General features: G+C 39.0%; 1 protein-coding gene across 2 annotated transcripts in view; it reads right to left on the minus strand.

Moving 5' to 3' along the window:
* Window positions 1–19,605, minus strand: part of LAMA4 (laminin subunit alpha 4) — a 137,071-nt gene that overhangs the window by 92,237 nt on the left and 25,229 nt on the right. For both annotated transcript variants that reach the window (XM_081094524.1, XM_081094523.1), the window contains exon 2: window positions 8,766–8,867. In XM_081094524.1, coding sequence (XP_080950650.1) covers window positions 8,766–8,867 — 102 coding nt within the window. The remainder of the gene's footprint in view (window positions 1–8,765; window positions 8,868–19,605) is intronic.

Consider the following 19,605-nt stretch of genomic DNA (forward strand, 5'->3'; position numbering starts at 1 on the left):
ATATTTCTTGCCACTCTCTTCTGGCCTGCATGGTTTCTGTTGAGAAATCAGCTGACAGTCGGATGGGTACTCCCTTGTAGGTAACTGACTGTCTTTCTCTTGCTGCTTTTAAGATTCTCTCTTTATCTTTTGCTCTTGGCATTTTAATTATGATGTGTCTTGGTGTGGTCCTCTTTGGATTCCTTTTGTTTGGGGTTCTCTGCGCTTCCTGGACTTGTAAGTCCATTTCTTTCACCAGGTGGGGGAAGTTTTCTGTCATTATTTCTTCAAAAAGGTTTTCAATATCTTGCCCTCTCTCTCCTTCTGGTACCCCTATAATTCTGATGTTGGTACGCTTGAAGTTGTCCCAGAGGTTCCTTACACTATCTTCATATTTTTTGAATCTCTTTTCTTTTTTCTTTTTCGGTTGGGTATTTTTTGTTTCTTTGCATTTCAAATCTTTGACTTGATTCTTGGGATCCTCTTGTCTGCTGTTGGAGCTCTGTAAAGTATTCTTTATTTCAGTCAGTGTATGCATAATTTCTAATTGGTCCTTTTTCATGACCTCCATGGTCTCACCATACTCCTTGAGGGATTCATTAAATTTATCGGCGGTTTCCATAAAATTCTTGACAAACCTTATAAACGTGGCCTTGAACTCTATATCCAGTCGTCTGGCCTCCTCCGTTTCTGCCAATTGTGACCTGTTTCTTTGTCTCCGCATTTTGGCTGCTTCCCTGTGTTGATAGAGTGGCCCTGCGCGCCAGGTGTCCTGTAGGGCCCAGTGGCTCAGCCTCCCCAGTTACCTGGGGTGGACACTCTTGGTGCACTCTTGGTGCCTTGGTTGATGTAGAATCACTGGGAGGAATTGACCTCCAGGCCAATTGGCTGTGGGAAGCAGCTGTGTCTGAAGTGGGAGAATGGTCCTCCTCTGCCCACTGGGTACAGTGGCTCCTGGATCTAAGGAGGTGCTAATTCAGCCCCTGCCTGGGGCCACACAGCAGGAGCCAGGAAGAGGCTCAGCTGTGAAGCAATGCAAGCTGCTGCGGGGCCTTGGGCCTTCTCTTGGAAGTTCCGGGTCTGCTTGGCTGGGCTATAGTTAGGTACATTCACATGCAAAAGCCTCTGCTGCAGCCTGGGTGAGGCGGGGTCTTAGGGAGTCAAAAGGGCAGAGAAAGAAACTATGGCTGATTCTCCGCGCCCGGAGTCGCGCGTCTCAGTGTCCCGGTAACGGCTGCAAGCACCTCTGTGGGAAATCCGCCCTCAACTTCGCCCGCTGCCGCCTGACAGAGCAGCCTCTCCCCGTATGAGTCCTGGGTCCCCAGAGACTTCCCAGAACCGGAGATCAGAGCAGTCGGGAGCTTGTGATTCAAAAAGACAGCCGCGTCCTCAGGTGCCAACCCCTTTCCGCGCGCGCGAGCCGCCGCCGTACCTCTGCACTCAGCCTCCGCAGCTCCTCTGGCTCTCAGCGTGCTTTTCTTTTCTTCTAGTTGTAGAAATTACACTCAGCCAGCCTTCCTGTTTTTCTGGACCATGTTTGCTCCGTCCTTTGGGATAATTTTCAATTGCTGTGGGAGGCGACTTTTTCCCGGTGTTTATCTATGCCGCCATCTTAGTTTCTCCAAGAAACATTTTAATAAAAATTTCGTAACTTAATTTTTACAACATCCTGTTATGCATAATCATTAATAATGAACTACAACATTCACTAATGACTGATTACTATACTGGTGTTGTATTCATTTCCCTTATGTGCCTTATGTGCAGGCGCACCATTTATCTCCACTAGAACTAGCAGTGGATATTTTAGCAGCTGGTTGCCACATCATTAGCCTTTTACTGACTTATTTGGTCTGCACAACAGGAAATATTTTGCTTTTGGAGAACAAGAAAACTAGGTTTATTTGTGTTATGCTTATTAATTTGTGCAGTTATTCAGTGTCTAGTAAGTTAATGTTCAAGAAAAAATATTAATTTTTATTAAAATGTTCTATTATGTTATGTTAACGATTACTCATTTATTTCAGCCCTTTGTATTCATTATGTCCCTATCAAAATAAACCTATGTTTCTATGAAAATTGAAGCTTTTGGTTTCTTTGCGGCCCACATAAACTTAAACTTTGTTTATTTGGCCCATGTTAGACTTTGAGTTTGACATGCTTGATTTATGGGCTTGGAAGAACAAAATGTGTCATTCTGAAGTATAAATTTAATGGAAAGTAGATAAAGAATATTCTGTTAATGGACTGGTATCTTGTATGGTGACATACAAGAAATAGTAAGCTGGTTTATTTGTGTGATTTATCCATTTGTTGTGAGGGTAATTAGAAAGAAGCACAAAACAGGCTGATTTTTCTGCCTAGATGCCTATTCATCATTTGAGATCTTTATCTGGTCTCAAAACTTCCAGGAATTCCTCCCTGATGCTCCTATCTTGCCACTGCACACGTTATACTGTTATCATCTGCTCCCGGCTTGTGTCTTTAACCAGTGCACTGCCATCAACTTGAATGGAGTAGGTACTCATAGCTCTTTGTCCAGCTGATGGGTTGATTTCTGACTAGTACTCTGTAAGTGATGCTAGTTCACTGGTGGTTTTCTCCAACTGGACTAGCCTGGATTGCACAAGGCAATGCCATTAGCATCCTATTTAATAAAAGGCTAATATGCAAATGGTTGTCATGCCCTCACACGACCGACCAATCAGCAGGAGGCTGGGTGCGCAGCAGGCACATGCGGGGACAGGGCAGGGCTGCGTGTGTGTGGCGAGGCGTGTGTGGGTGGGGGGGCTGCATGAGCGACTGGTCACCAGGAGATGCATGGAGCACCTCTTGGTCTCCCCCCTCCCCCCGGCTCCTGCGGGTAGTGGCGGCCACTTGTGCCCACCTCCCATGAGTGCCAGCGGCTCACTACGGCCTCCTGCAGGTGCCTGTGGCTCCCGCCAGCTCCTGTGGAAGCAGCGGGCAGCCTACTGTGTGCGATTTCATGCGCTGGGCCACTAGTTAAGATATGTTTATCTTTACATCCACCAAAGTGTTTAAAGATTCAATAGGGTTAGAATCAGAATGCCGTTGAAGAGACACCCTCCTGTTTGAGCAATTCTCTTAGTAAGACCTATGCACAGAGCTTCAATAGAATTAGTTTTTTTCCAAACAGTGCTCTGTGAGGAAGCCTGGGGAAGACAAAATGGAGCAATATTAGGCTGAACTCTGAGGTCTTTAATCTTTATATGCTATGTTGAAGTTCAAAATAAAATAATGGTGAGGCCCTGTTATAAATATTTTACATAGATTAATTTGATTTTCACAATAATTCTAAGGAAAGTTACATTTCCTCCCCCCTTTTACATATGAAGAGATGACAGCACAGAGAAGTTAAGGACATTGCCCAATGTCAGGCAGATGGCTAGGCTATTCATTCCCACAATATACTGCTTCTCCAGTGTGTTGGAGAAAAGGCTTCTTTCCAGAAGAGTCACAAAATCATTGCATCAGAAGTTGTCAGACTATTTTATGAATAGTTTGAGCTTCAAAGAAAGTACAGCACACTAATTAAAAAGGAAGAAGAGGGATACTATTGTGGCAACAAGCTATCCTAGTTGAACACCCTTTGCATACTTAGTTGGTCATCTTTGGCTCCTGATTAGAATTATGTTAGAATGGAATTTAGGGGATAGTTCAGAGTGCCCGATAGATCAGTGAAAATTCTGAAAAATAAAGTCTGATGTGCAGACAACAGGATGTTAACATAGTTCCCTCACTGTGTCTTGTGCTAAGTTAGTTGTCAGGAAAAAAAAAAAATGAAAGAAAAATTGGCATAGGGCGAATTAGTCAATCGATGTCTGGAGCAAATAAAGGAAATTAACACTCACCCAAAGCCAGCTAAAAACTAGTGGCAATCTCCCATCCCATGGAAAACCAATGAGCCTTGTCCAACCACCAGGAATCTAAGCCATAAGCAATCTGGCAGGGCTACTTGTAGACTGGGGTCAAATTTGTCTGAGTCCTTGTTGGACAGATAATGCCCATCTGTGCAGGCCATTCTTTGTGCCTGGAATGCCTATTAAGTTGCAAAAAATGTGCTAATTCCCAATTCTGTCCCCTTATGGCTCAACAGATGCTTTGGATTCCTTGTCAGGGATCTAATTCTGCCAGAGCAGCCAAAGGAGCAATAACCAAATCTCTCCAGCCTCTAAATGCGCAGAGTGCAAACACTGACTTTCCTCATCTGTCCCCTTTTAAAGGGTTTATAATGAAATTTCCTAAAGGGCACTGATGCGCAGTCTGGGAGATGGGCAGAGAGAATGCTGGAAGGGACTGGCTCTTCCATTTTTTAGCTGGTTGATTTTGAACAAGTCACTTGCCCTTTCTGTGTCTCTATTCTCAAGCTCTAGACGAGAAGGCCTATAAGATTTCCTCTAGCTCTGAAAATTGTTTAATCAGATATTGCAAATATCCCTTTACCTTCAATGCTCTGCCACTTAAAAAATCAGAAAACAAAAATGACAGCAATCAGTTGTTAGAAGGGAAGAGTTATTTTTAAGTAAACCTGACCTCACTCAAAAATGTAAAAAGCATTCTGAGTCTTTAAGAAAGCTATTATGTAGACAACCAATTACACATTGGTAATAGGAAGGATATTTGGATAAGAGCTGTGTCTCTTTCAATTGGAAGTGATGTCTCTTACTGATTTGGCCACACTACCAGAATAATGTAGGAAGAAAGCCTGAAGGATCAGATTAGCCTTGGTGTGGTTTGTCACATGCTTTGTGCAAGACTATAGTCTATCTAGATCTGTGTTTTTTGAAGTATGCCCAGGGAGGTGAAGACTATTTTCATAATAATACCTAGATTTTATTTTCTTTTACACTCTAGTTTTCTCATGTGTGTAAGGTGGAGGCCCCTGAGGCTACAAGACAGTACATATCACCACAGATTGATGCAGAAGCAGATATGAGATCTAGCTGCCTCACATTAAACCGGACATTAAATATACTTTCAATATGTAAATTTACATGCAATGGATTTATTATTGTTGTCTTCAAATAAATTAATAGAAAAATATTATTTAAAATTTTCAGTTTTAAATGTCAGATGCAGAAAATATAGATATAACCCACATAAAGAAAAGTCATTTGACAAGCTGAATAATTCTTACGAGTGTAAAGGGCTCATGAAACAAAAAAGTTGGAGATATGCTGCTCTGTCTGAATCAGTGATTCTGAAACTTTACTGTGCACATGAATGCCCTGGGCATCTTGTGAAAATGCAGGTTCTAATTAAGGAAGTATGGACTATGGCCTGGGTGTCTGCATTTCTAACAAGCTTCCAAGTATTGTCAGTGCTTCTGGCCTAGACTGTACTTTGAGAAGCAAGTGTCTGGCTAGTTCTTCAACATTGAACTTGAGCTGAGTCTCTCTAGCATAACAGACATTACCTTTTCCTGAAATAGTAACTCAAGTGCCCCATAAATTATAAAATCAAATGTTTGTGCAATTAAGTTAGTTATTTTATCAATCCATTCATTCACTTAACAAACCTAGATTAAGCTGATATCCTGATAGATAATGAGCTGTGACTGTTACTAAAATGAAAAAACGTTGGTTCCTTCCTTTCATCAGCTCACAGACTTGTGAAGGAAACAGAGATAAACAAGGAATAATATAGTGTTTGTGCTCTGAGGTATGCATTCAGTACATTCCTGCTGTGGGACAAAGAGGAGGGAAAGATTCTAGCTTTTCCTGAGAAAGTTGGAGAAGCTTAGTAGAGGTGGTGATATTTGAATTAGGCCTTGAGGGCTGAGCAAGAACAGGAGAGAGGCAGAGAACTTGGAAGTACAAATTGGGACAGAGTACAAGAGCACAGAGTGAGTTTAGAGGGTAGCGAGAAGCTCAGTGGGGCTGGAATAGAAAACCCTGAAGAATTTTTAAAAGGCGAATGCCTTGGTTGGGTTGTGTTTTTGAAAGGTGTCTCCGTTGCTAGTGAGGAAGACACATCAGGGAAAGAAGAGTCTGGAGCAGGCATTCCTACCACCAGCCATCTCTCTGCCCCATAATTCCTTCCTCAGGCCTCCTTCTGGAGTTTTCCTGGGGAACTGCCATATGCACTAGAGTTGCCTGGCTTTTGGGGCCCTGCCTGCAAGACTCAGCTGAGAACTCTTCCCAGTGTGTTCCAGTTCTGATAGGATGCAAGGCGGCCTTTTTCAAAGACACCAATACATGTTGGACTGCATTAGTTACGCCACCTTTCTGCATTTGATAACTTAACATTCCTCTTGTGAAAGAATTTCTAAGCTTTTTTGATATGTCCAAAAATGGTAATATAACTTTATCTACTTTATATTTTATTGCCAAAGGTCGTAGTTCCTTAAAAGCAGCCTGTAAAATATAAGGTCACATTGAAAGAATTAGAAACAGTTGAGGGAGGACAAGACAGAGGCATTATAAGCCTTTAAAATAAAATAAAATAAAATAAAATAAAATAAAAAATAAAATAAGGCCTTTTATTTTTGGTTTCTTATGGAAGATGAAAGGCATGGGGTAGGCACTGGAAACACTGGTGCTTCCAGTGAGCTGCAAGAAAGTGTTCATGTGGAGCTGTTGCTTCGCAGGCTCCCTGAGAACTGAGAAGGAGGTGGGGCTACAGAGCAGGAGCTAAGCCACTGGCTTTGGTCGACCAGATGGCCAGAATTACAAATAAATATGAGTTTGATTCCTATGTGGTACCATAGACAATATATTTGCCAACTAAATGGCAACATATTCTTTCTATATTACAAGCCTCTTCTGCTCCCTCACTTGTGCTTAATTAAACACAAATTACATTTTTTTGTCTTTCAAAATTAAACTTATAAGAATATACTTATGTTTTAGCTCTGGGGGATGAGAGAGTGCTTGATTTTTCCTTTGGATCTCATGTACAGTATGTATGTGTAGTTGTTGTTTTGTTTGTGTTTTTTAACATATATTACTTTAACTGGGGAGAAAAATATTTCCCTCCAGGTAGGGTGGGGTGGAGGAATCACCATTAGGATGAATAGGATGGTTATTCTTTATCTCTTTTTCTCATTGTTCTGTCTTGAAAAAAGTAAATGTAGGAAGATGGGCAACTCCCTTGAGTGTGCATAAAAGTGTTTTACACCATAGCCCATCCCCAATTTTATTAGAACCTCTTATGGCCCAGGTGCTGTGGAGGAATCACAGGATGGCTGTCCCTTCAGAAGCTCATGGCTAGTCAGGGGAAACCCATGATAGCTCCTATTTTGACAAGTGTCACTGTCAGCAAGAGCGGCTTTGTTGTAGCTCTCCACAGGCACTGGCAGGAGGAACTTATTTCCCTTTAAGCTGTTTGTCATCCCTCTTATTGACTGCCTGACTAACAATAGCTGATGGACTTTCAAGTCCCTATTGACTTATATTTTAATAAACCAGGTAACAAAGAGCCTTTATTTAGTCAAACTATCAGAGCTGTACATTATTAGTTCAAGTGCATCCATGGGATTTTCTTTTCAAATGTCACTGGGATTAAAATAACAGGAAACCGGAGATGGAAGCATTAGAAAGGGGTAGATGTTGGCAGCTGCATGTGCCTACACTGCTACAGAGGACATCCTGGATGTAATGGTTATTTAAGAAGAGGGGAGAAGGGAATACAGAAATGGCAGGAGTAAGCAAAAATACAGACAACAACTGTTATTGTTTGCCACTTAATTCTCTCTGTCCCTAGAACAATGGCAACTCCTAGGTTTAAAATAAATGAAAACATTCTAACTTGCATTTTAATGTAAATCATGAGTAAAATAACACCTTCATGTACACATCTTGGAGCCCACTTATAATCAAAATGACCTGCTTACAAGAATTATGTTAATTTTAAAGTAAATAGGTATACTTAATTAAATATTCTTATATTTTATGCAAAAATACTCTTGCAGATTTGGAAAGCCTCTTTGCCTCATAGGAAACTAAAGAACCTAATTTTCCTTCATATGCAATATAGCTTATGAAGAAAAAATATGATCTTAAGTAACAGTAAAATATAATTTTAAAGAAAAATGCCTGCTATGACTCCTACATAAACTATTTCTGGTAAATTTTTCAATTCCCATTTTCACTACGTTGCCAGTCCATTTAGTGGAAATGGAAAATATGTAGCAAGTAGTTTTTTGCTAGAAGGCTTCTAAGTCTTCTTCATAAGTCTCTACCATATTTCACTGAGGAACAGTCTATTGGAGAATTCATTTCAGTTAAGAAAAAAAAAAGTCTTCTGTGGGTTCAATCACAGATTACAAAGACCACAAGGCCAAAGCTTTCATTTTTATTAGCAATTTGGTTCGAACCTATTTTTTTTTTTTTAATTTTGACCTGTAGACCTGACTACCTTATAAGTTGTAAAATAGTCTCTGAAACAACTGTTTTCCTCTCCCAGTTTATGTGGAGCGAAGCCAAACATATGGCAAACTATATTATTACAGAGGCATTTGGATGGGTGGTTTCCTCCTATGTGTGTTCTTTTCAATTGCTTGTTGGCCCACAGCAGGAAGCCAGCTGCAGAGGGTGGTGAGGCACTTACCCCGAGGGGCACGTGCACATTCAGACACAGGCCTCGGTGGCCACTTGCAATCATAAGCAGCTTATATGGGGTGTTTTACAGGAAAAGGTGAAGGGTAAGAAAAAGAGCTTGATTAGCAGTTTGTTCCTAGATAGCTCCAATGTCCAGAAAAATATTTTATTCCCACCCAAGATGCAAAGGGCCAATGAAATCTGTGAGAAGTGCTCCCAACCTACCACACAGAGTCCAGAACCGTTCAGGCATTTGTTGGAATTCCCGTTACAGTCACAGGGCAAGCATTCTCCCGACTGGGCAAGAAAGAACCCAGCGCCACATGTCTGAAACAGACACAACAAAAGTATTTCCATTATTGAAACCATCAATTTTGGTCAATATTTTCTGAGAAGAATAAGAGGATATGATTATGAAACTATCTATTTCTTTACAAAAAATAATAAAGATTTATACTAGCATTCAGGGATAGGTAATGTATATTCAATTTTCTTTGTTACACATTTTTCCTCTCTTCTTTCACTTTGCTGGAAATTAGGAATAACTTTAATAGTGTCCCATCATTGTAAGGAAGAATAAGAAAACTTCAGGTAACAGTAAAAGAGAAGAAATGTTTTCTTTCAAAACAAAACAAAACAAAACAAAACAAAACAGGAAACAAAGCCATGGCTATTTGGATGAGGAATCACATCATGCTCCCTATAAAAATGCATGGATTCAGAGATTATTGGCTATGGTATAACAACTTAGAGCTGTGTCTTTTATAGCTTGGGCTTTTGAAAATTTTTATCTTTTCAGATCCTAAAATTTTAAAGGACAGATCCTATGTGGGCAGTGTTGCTATATTTCATTTATCCTCACAACTCTGTGAGGAACACATTATTTTCCTTCATTTTAGTAATTAGGTAACTAGACCCAGAGGTGGGTTGTGGCAATGTTAAACCACCTTCCAATGCACAGAGATGAATTTTCACCAGTGGTCTAGCTGAGAAACGTGGTGATATTGTTTCTGGTTCATGCAATTGGTTTATAGATACGTATTTTGTGTTTCTGTCTCAATGATGTATGGTAGAAATGGCCTTATAAACCAGGAAGTCTACTCCCTGCCCACCAGACAGATGTACATCTAAAGAATTTCAGGCAGATAAGAATCTAGGTTGTTATCACAAACTTACAAAGTAGGAGATTTCACATCACTACCTCACCCCCACCCACCTCCCCCAACTGACCCATTGCAGTGTGTGCTGTCTAGGCTACCAGGAAATTTTTCATTATATTTGGCGGAAATTCCTCTGACTGCTATGCAAACCCATTTCCTCTTACTTTTTTTTTTCTCTGTAAAGAAGGAAAATATTACTAGACACCATTTACAGTATGAAAACACCACCAGTTTGGATCCTAAAATTAAAATATAATATATTCCATTTGGAGAAATTTTAATAGAGGATAATGACATTAGCCCATGAAGAAAAGGCAAAGAAATACCATTTTACTAAGTGAGAGAAAGTAAGGCTGAGAGAGAACAAATTTATAATGTATCATTGAGAGTTTGTGGATGATAGTAAGCTTTTATCTCAGTTTCCACTAGAGAACCAAAGAGAGGAAAAGGTGCTAAAATTGCACTGGAGGCATTTAATTTAGACCCTCTAATTTCATGTTTTTGACTTTTGTTTCAAAATGTAAAAATACTGGTTTTCATTGTTACCCAGTATATACAGGGTGTCCTCCCCAAAATATACACACTTTGAATAATTATTAATTCCAGTGGGATAAATCTGAAAAGAAACATTAATTAAGTTATCAAAAATGTATGTGAGTACATTTTTGGGGACACGCTATATACTTACATATATAATTTTTCAGATATATATATCACGTCTTCATTTTTTTTAAAAATATATCTTGGTCATGAGACATAAAGTTGATTTGATGATGTTAACTGTTTTTCTTCTTTCAGTTTGACATGAAGAGCATTTTAATTATAAGATAAATGGATAAAAGAAGTGAGGAGATTCGTATTAGTCATCTTAGTAGCTGCCAAAAGAGTGGCTTTTGAGCTCCCTGACGATGTTACAGACATCTGGGGAGCTTCTGAGTCAGTAATTCTGATGGTAAAGCCAAAGAATCTGTATTTTTTAATAAGATAAATTCTGTATTAAAATATTATTTGAATTAATTCTTCTCCCCCAGCTTTATTGTGACATGATTGACATGTAACATTCTATAAATTTAAGGTGCACAATGTGTTGATTTGATAAGTGTACATACTGCAAAATGATTACCATCACAGCATTAGCTACCATCTCTATCAAGTCACGTAATCACCATTTCTTATTTTTTTTTTTGAGAACATTTAAGATGTATTCTCTTTGCAACTTTCAAGTATTATTAACTATCATCACAGTGCTGAACATTAAATAACCAAAACTTGTTAACCTTATAATTGGAAGTTTGTACACTTTGACCAGCTTCTCTCCATGCCCTTCATTCCTGACTCCAGCCTTTATAAGCGCCATTCTGATCTCTGTTCTATGAGTTCCAATGAGCGGGGCAGAGCCTGGAGGTGTATTTACAGCAGAAAAGCACACTGATGGTGGCAAGGAGTCTTGGAGTGATGCCTGGAAACAGTACATGAGATCTACTTGTACCATCAACTACCGTAAGGACCATCAACTCAAGTTTCAGTAAAGTTGTTTTAAACTGATATTACTTCCAGTTTTTTAGGCATTCCTATAGCACTTTCTTCTGAAGAAGACAAAGAAAATTCAAGCTTTCCCTGAATAAATGCATCATTTTGAATATGACAGTGGCTAATCCCTTAGATCCCCAAGGCTCTGGCTAAATCAAGACCCATTTTCTAAAAATAAAATTGTCACAACATAGAAAAAACAAACAAAAAGAAACCCCCAAAAGTGGTAAATTTTGTATTTTAGAATAGCTTTAGTTCACAGAAAATTATAAGGGATCTGTTCTGGGTTTTTTGTTTGTTTGTTTTTATTGTCCCTAGGGGGCATTCTGGAAGAATGTGGGGCACTTCTGGCTTGCCGTAGAGAGGGCATGCTGGGCATGGTGCAGTGTATGAGAGTCCCACACAATAAAGCGTTGTTTTTCATTCTATGAGATTTGGGAATGTCCAACACAATATTCCTGTAGGTTAAAAGCCTGTTCCTCTGAACCCACAAGCTAACTTCATTTTTCATGTTAAACACAAAATGTTTTTGCAAGCTTTTAATATGCAGTGCATTTTCCAAGTACACAACTACCATGTAAATCAAGGGAAAATTGTTTGGTTCTGCATCATATCTCAATACATAAGTGCTAGAGCATGACTACAGAAGGCAGAGCCCAGGGAATCGTCAGGAATACAACAGCTACAAATGCATGTGGATGCAGGTGTGTTGAACCAATGATTCCAATGCACCAGTGATTTTAGTGTGAGTGATGTAAGTTTCCCAACATGGAAACTAACTTGATGACATTCTGAATAAAACAAATGTCCCTCAAGGATTCCAGTGTGTGACCAGATTTGGAAGGACTGCTTCCAAGTATCACTCACAGTGCCTGGTACATGTTAATTGCTCAATGAATGCTTGTGATTTGAATGGTTTGGATCAGGACAGGAAATCTGAGACATATGTGTTGTTGGAAACCAATGGTTTTTACTGCTAATCCACCCACTGCTTGCTGTTTGTGCTAGATTTGGTGTTCAATCTTTCTCAACACAGTCCAGAGAGCCAATTCGTAGACTGGATGTATGCAAGATGAAATCTTTATGTTATGCCAAGTTTAGGAGGAAACTTCACTCTGAGAATCTGTGATTATCCGTTATTCACTCCCCAGACCCAGGCCTTGTGTGAAGGATGACTTGGCTTCAGTCTCTTCTACTGTAGGAGATGGGAGGAAAAGGGAGGCAGGGATAAGTTTGTGTGAAGCAGTCATTTGGCCTCCTGCCGAGAGGGTGAGGTTGAGGGTGGAAACCTGGCCAACTCCTTTCCTGCTGGGTTTTGTACACCTGAAAGGATTACATTTTCTAATTCATCTATTCAGAGGGGAGGCACCATTTTTAAATTCACATAAAGGCACCACACAGGCTAATGGAAACCCTGGTCATAAGGAGCTTCTGATGCCATTACTAGAGCCCATATTCTTTGATGCCTTGGTCCTTGTGAGGGAGAAAGAAACTTTTCTCTACACATCTAGGTTCTTTTGGTTGGTCTAATAATCAAACAGATATGAGACAGATTAACAAGAGAAAATAACCAAACTTAATTGCACTATTACATATGGGAGCCCCACATACACAAGAGAGCCAGAGACCCCACATGAGAGGTTCAGAGACAGAAAGGGAAAATGGAGTGATAATGATATTCTCAGCTAAGGGATCCAGTAAGAGCCTTGGGGCTTAAAAGGGAAGGATGGTCATGTGCAGTAATTGGACATTTGCCCTGCCCTATAGATAGGTCATAAAAGGTTCTTTCTGGTGATAACTCTTTTTAGGGGCAAAGTTCTTAATTTAAATTCTTTAAGGGAAGAGTAAAATTTTGGCATGAGATTGCAGTATCTTGATTGTCTTCAGCTCAAAAGAATTTACATGTCAAAGTATCACATTTTGGGAAGGCCTGTTCTGAACCCCTCTAACCTTGTGCTGTAGAACTTTACAGTATTCCCTGGAGTGGTAAATTATTAAGTGGTTCTGTTAGCAGTGGCAGGAAAGGCACCAAGTGTCAGTTAGACCCATAGGTTCAGACCGGACCTGGGTTCAGCAACCTCAGTACTTGATTTCTGGCTAGGAAAGAATTCAGAGCCAAGACTCAAAACTATAAACGGACATTTCCATTTATTTGGAAAATCTCAGAGATGGAAGAAGTAATTCACAGAAGAAATGGGCTTCAGAAAAAGTTATAGAGGCAAAGGAAGGGCCCTAGGAGCTTGGGACTGAGGAAGGTAAAGGTATTGTCTGGTGGGGGAGAGGAGCAGGGATAGGGGAAGGGGAAAGGGAAAGTTGCAGGCTTGTTTCTGGAAAGTGTCCTGCCTCTTAAGCAGTTGTTCTCAACCTTGGCTGTACATTAGAATTACCTGGGAATCTTTTTAAAATCCTGATTTCTGGGCCTCATTCCGGAGGATGAGCCAAGGTTGAGAACCACTGATCACAGAGTTTTAAGGGTGGAGATTTTAGGGGAGGTCCCAGGGAAGATCTCATTATAATATTCAGCAGCTTTCCAGGTGTGTCCTTTCAGGGTCTAGGTCTCCACTGATTGATTGGTCAGTTCCAGGGCAGGGGATCATTGTATTCAATGCAGCTGATGCTAACATCCACCTTGGGGTGGCTGGTTTTATTGCTTTTCTGGGCCTGGAGCTGAAATACAATTGAGGCCTAGATGTTATCTCTAGGAAGGAAATGTCAGGGGATCCAAACCACATGACCAATATGCCAGAGGAGTAAGGACACGCTGGGGGCAAGGTTCCCCCTTTCAGTTGTCCTTCACTAGGCACCCAGGGCTGGTGACCTTCTGTACCTGGCCATCATCTTTGCTCTGCTCACCTACCACAGTTCAAGAAAGTTTGAGTATTCTCAAGGAAGAGCTGTTTATTTTATATAAAAAAGTTATATTTTCCCCCAAGAAAGTTCTGTTAATTTTTACTGAATCTCTTATTGAAATTCTATAGGAACTGGTACAAATGACCTTTGTCATAGTATTTAAAAGGTAGATCTTTTCAAGAATAAAAGAAAACACTTTTTTTGTTTTTGTTTTAGTTTTGCTCCTGGTTAACAACCTCTTTGCTAAGTAATTTCAAGACCTGTATTTTTTAGAGGCCTGCAAACAATGAATAGTTTTAGTGTCTATCTGCTTTGTTTTGGAATAGTCTCCAGAATTTACTAAACAAAGAAAATGTTTACATATATTCATGTATGTGAGCAAGAGAAAAAGTCTTACAATCAGATTTTAGATGCCACAGTCTAAAGCTGGCTGAAATGGATAAAAAATGTAAAATCTCCCCTTTAAGCCCTAGGAAAAAAATCTTAAAAAAAGATACATACTTGAAACATATAAAGTTATTAATATACAAAAACCATTGCATAGGAATATTTACTTTTAAAACATTATTTCAGCCAAAATGTCATTTGACCAATGAATTACTTTCCACTAAGTCATTTCATAGACCTTTTACAGTTCTCCATTATTGAGCCACTTTATTATTACATCTGATCTTCTGCTCTGACACTAAGATTGGATTAATCCATAATATTTACTTCTGCTTTTGAAGAATAAGAATGAAAATTGCCATTTACTTACTTGGTTATGGTTAGTGTAATGTCTGGCATGGAGTAAAAATCAATGTCTGTGTAGTTGACTAGTTTTACATTCATAGATTAGAATTAGATGAAACTTTAGGAGTAAATTACTGTGATATGTCCTTGTGCCACTTATATTTAAAGAAACTGGGAATAACAATATATGCTGATATCATTGCAGATGGCATTATTTCCAGAGGTCCAATATGCAATCGTGATGTTAATTATTTCATAAGATATGATTATGATGATGTAAGATTGTTTATTTTTAACAAAGAGAATAACATTTATATAGCTGATTGATAATTTTTGTCCTCATTTGAAGAAGTCCCCTTGGGAACACTAGACTTAAGTCAGTAATACTGTCATTGTATTAAACATTTTTGTATTTTCTCAAAATTCTTAAATTGTGCTCTTTTGAGGTATAGTTCAGTATGTATCCTTTAGGTGTAACAAATTTGTAAAGTCAGTTGTAGTAATTAAATAAAGTGAGTACCAAACTAAGTAATACCAATTTAGATGGAAAATGTTCACAAAAATCTCTTTGTGTTTTCCAAATATTGTCACAGAGGAGCTAACTAACTGGCCACAAGCCACTACTTTTGCACAGACACTAAATTTCTGAGAGCTTCCGAATTTTTGTTAAAAAGCCTGATTGATTAAATAAAATGCTCTAGTAAATTCTCTAGAACTCTAAGGTCCCCAATCACTCATTAAAACAAACTAGCTAATAACTGACAAAGGCAAAAATTGACAGGATTTAGGAGGTCTGAAATGGTGATCTGAGGGTGTGAGACACATTTTGAGATCTCCAAGTAGGTACTTATGTCCCAGAGAATCACACCCTAATCTTCAGCTTCAACAAACAGCAATGAATTGATTAAAATAAAATTTCATTATAAAGAGCATATTTATAGTCCTAGTGCCTATTCTAATAGGATCTGACCTATAATTGGAACAGATATTTGCATTGTGTCTTCAACCAAGGATCTACAAACATTTTACAAATGTTGACCCATCTCACTTTCTGAATTAGACTTCTAGAATTTTTATTCATAACCTTTTGCTTAATTCACTGAGGCTCAATGGGAAAGCATTAAAAAATAAAACCTCTCCGAATTCATTCAAATGTGTCAAAGTTATTGCTACCTTCAAATTAGCATTTTTCAAATTTAACAGCACACATTCAATGATCTTTCATTTTTGAGCTTAGATTTTTGTGTGTATATGATGAATCCATTTTCTCTTGTTTCCAGGAAACAATGATTTTAGCTCTAGTTTTAGTGAAATCCATTTTTTGCTTTATTAAATGAGTCAGCATAAAATTTAGTCACCTTATTGTTAAATATTATGTGCAGTTGGGAGCTAAAACTTTATGCCTTTATTCAGAGTCCATGGACCCTGCACACTGCTGATGTCCATATGCTTAAACGCTGGGCAGATTTAAGAATCAGGTAGTATTCGGGAATCCTCTAGTAAGGTCCAATAGTTCAATTTAATTTACTACAAATATAAATTCATCCTTTGCTGGAGAGGAGTTACTTCTAAGGACATATGCATTACATGGGTAGGCATCTCACAGGCCATTTATTCTGTGACTATAAAAATAAAAGATAAAGTGTCTGGGATGGAAAGCAGTTCTGAATTAAGCTATTGATAACTTAGGTTCTAAATTTTTTCATGTAGGGCTTAACAAGCCCTGATTGTTCATATACAAAGCTGTTCTCAAAGTGCCAACATAAGTTAAATGTATTATGCAACATGCTCCAGTTAGCAAGAAGTTGGCTTCTTGATTGAATTTACTTGAATATGGAGAGAATTACCCATGTATCCTCCCTTGGGTCTCTTTAAGCTCTTGTTTGCGCAATAGAAATTCCCCACATTTCAATAGGCGAAGTTAAATTTTAGATTTTGACAGTGATTTCACCATAGCTTGATTAGGAAAGTGGTTTCAGCATTCCTCAGAGGTTTATCCAGTTCAAAGGTTTTTCTTCTTAAGATTGGCATAGTAAACTAGGGCATCAGCTACACATGACCTATGGGGCTAGTTTCTCCTCGTTGGTTCTTGGAGGTTTCTTTGTGCTTATCGCTTGGGATTCCTGTCAGCCACGTGTTTGGCCAGCTTGCAGGACACTCCAGCTCTCAATTTAATCACCAAATGAAATAGAGGCAGTGATTCAGGTCCTGAGGAATTCTGAGGAGTACAGAGCTGTTAAGCCAGGTCCCTTAATTTTGAAAAGTGGAGAGATATTTATCGCGGCATTTATGTTGTATTTATGCGAACGCTCCTCAGCACTTTTCATGGGCCTCATGCACATCCTCTCAGGCATGAAAACCAGTGCTCCTCTCAAAGATCTCAAATAACTGCTCTCAAACCCTGCATTGGATCAAATGCTTATTTGGACGATAGCTACCAACAGAGGCAGCCTGTGATGAAGTACTTAGCAGGCTTGCTAATAAATAGCTCTCTTTAGTTGTATAACTAAAAGGGTCGAACAAGAAAGTTTAGAACTTGAGAGCCCCCCAAACCATATAGACTTTTGTTGTAAAATGTTGGATTTGGGGTGATTATGTTCAGGAATTCTGATGAAAATATTTAAAACTTTCTCCTTGAAAAATTACTTAAAACACTTAAGTTGCGTGTTTATAGTAGCGATTGCCACTTATATAACATAATGGGGCTTTGGTGGTGCCCTTTTTCCTGAAAAAAAAAAAAAAATCTGCTAACGTCTGGCTTTCTGCTTTGGGCCCTCCTCACACTGCCTCATGTCACTGGCTTGTTCTTTTCACCCCTCGCTTTCCAAACTGTGGTTACACAACACAGCCTCTGCCAGACTTTTTTTATATCTGAAAACTGACTCAGTTTTATTTAATTTACTAGTGCAAATGCCCTGGACACATTTCCAAGAAAGGAAGAGATGCGGACCGCAAGGGCTAGCTGTCATAACGGGTAGAGAGAAATGATTTCAGGGCTACAGACATTTAATCGATTATGATATGACTCCTATGACTCCTTAACCACTTAGAGCAGGAATCAATGTTGTGAGATGACAGACATCTCTGGCATCTTCGTTTGGGTTTCTATGAATAATAACAGCAAGTATTTATTGACAGACACCAGGCACTGTGCTAAGAGCTTTTTATAGACATTCCAATTCGATCATGACCATTTAATGGGGGAAGGAAGGGAGGACTGTTCCTTTGTTGTCCCTTTTGATGTTCTCCAAGATAACCTCCTTGTTCTTTTTTTCTCTTTACACATTTTGAGTACACCCTTTGTAACGTCAACCTCTCCACAGTTTCATCCTCCATCTATACTCTGGGGGCTCCCAAATCTCTCTACAAATCTCTGATCTTGCTCTTTTATGCCACACTCTTGTTTCCAGTGCCTGTTAGACAAGCCTGCCTCCAGTTCTATAGGCAACTGGAATTGCCTGCTTCCCACACCGACCTTATTGTATTCTCTCCCCACTCCATTTTCTCCTTCTGTTATATCTCAGTTAGTGATAAAGATTATAGAACACAAAAGGAAAAAGTAATCAGTTAATACTTTTAAATTACTTTAATGTATTTTGCACTAATGTAGTTTTGGGAAATGCTTCCAAAAGAGTGAACCCTGCAAGGATCAGAGAATAATTTGCACATAGAATGACAAAATTTAAGTACTCAAGTTCTGTGTCTTTCTTTTCACAATCATGGTGTTATTATTGTTTATTTCAAATCTGTGGTTTTCAAATGGTTGGGTATTTAATTAGAAATAACCTTACACAATTCTAAACTGTTATAAATTTACTCTCTAAATTCATACCCCTACCTGTGTTGGGGTGGGCTGTAGGACTAGAAGTTCACTGAGCTAATTTCTGTCTAGAATACAATGTTTATTAAAGGTTACATAATCAGGATGTGCTAATGTGAAGCTTCCATATTTGTTATATTACTAATACTCAATGGTAACCACAGTGACTGCTTAGAACTTAGACAACAAAAGATTTTTCAGGGAGGAGAATTTTGTCACTGACATTGTTTAGAATTGCTGGCACGTGGTGGTAATAAAAAGCAGGCTGAGGCTTAGTAAGTTTTATTATTGTTTTTAAATTCTCTATATACAATGTGTTCCTTATTGTCTGCACCTAGGTTAGACGGTTGTCAGTTTACACTGTACCTCTGAGATATTTACCAAGACAATTCTCCTTATCCCAATACCATGGTTTAATTCAGGATAATGATGTATCACTTCTGATTATTATAATTGCTTCCACTCTACTCTCTTGATTACCAGACTTTCTTCCTTCCAGTCTAATCTTTATTTCCAAAATTTAAAAAAATACACATCTGTCATACTACTTTTCTGCTTCAAACCTCCCATTGGCTCTTCATTCATCGATTACATGAGTACATAAAATTCCTTTGCCTGACATACAAGTTTCCTCTTTTATAATGCAACCCCAACCTGTCTTTTTAGGGTTAACCTCTACTCCCTCTGCCCTAATTAAACCATCTACCTTCTCCCCCCTGCCCCTATCCAAATATACCATTATCTTTCCCACCTTCACTTTGCACACACTTTCATAAAGACTTACAGTGTTTTTCTCCCCTCCAACACTTATGAATCCTTTCCTTGGTCTCAGACTCATTTGCACATCCTCTGTGCTCACATGGCACTTTGCACACACTTTATTAGAGCACATGGAACATGCTATTACAAGTTTTAATTCACACTTGCGCGTCTCTGAAATCACTGTGAACAACTTGGGAACAGGGAGAGTGTT

This window comes from Myotis nattereri (assembly GCF_964212035.1).
Source record: "Myotis nattereri genome assembly, chromosome: 6".
NCBI lineage: Eukaryota > Metazoa > Chordata > Mammalia > Chiroptera > Vespertilionidae > Myotis > Myotis nattereri.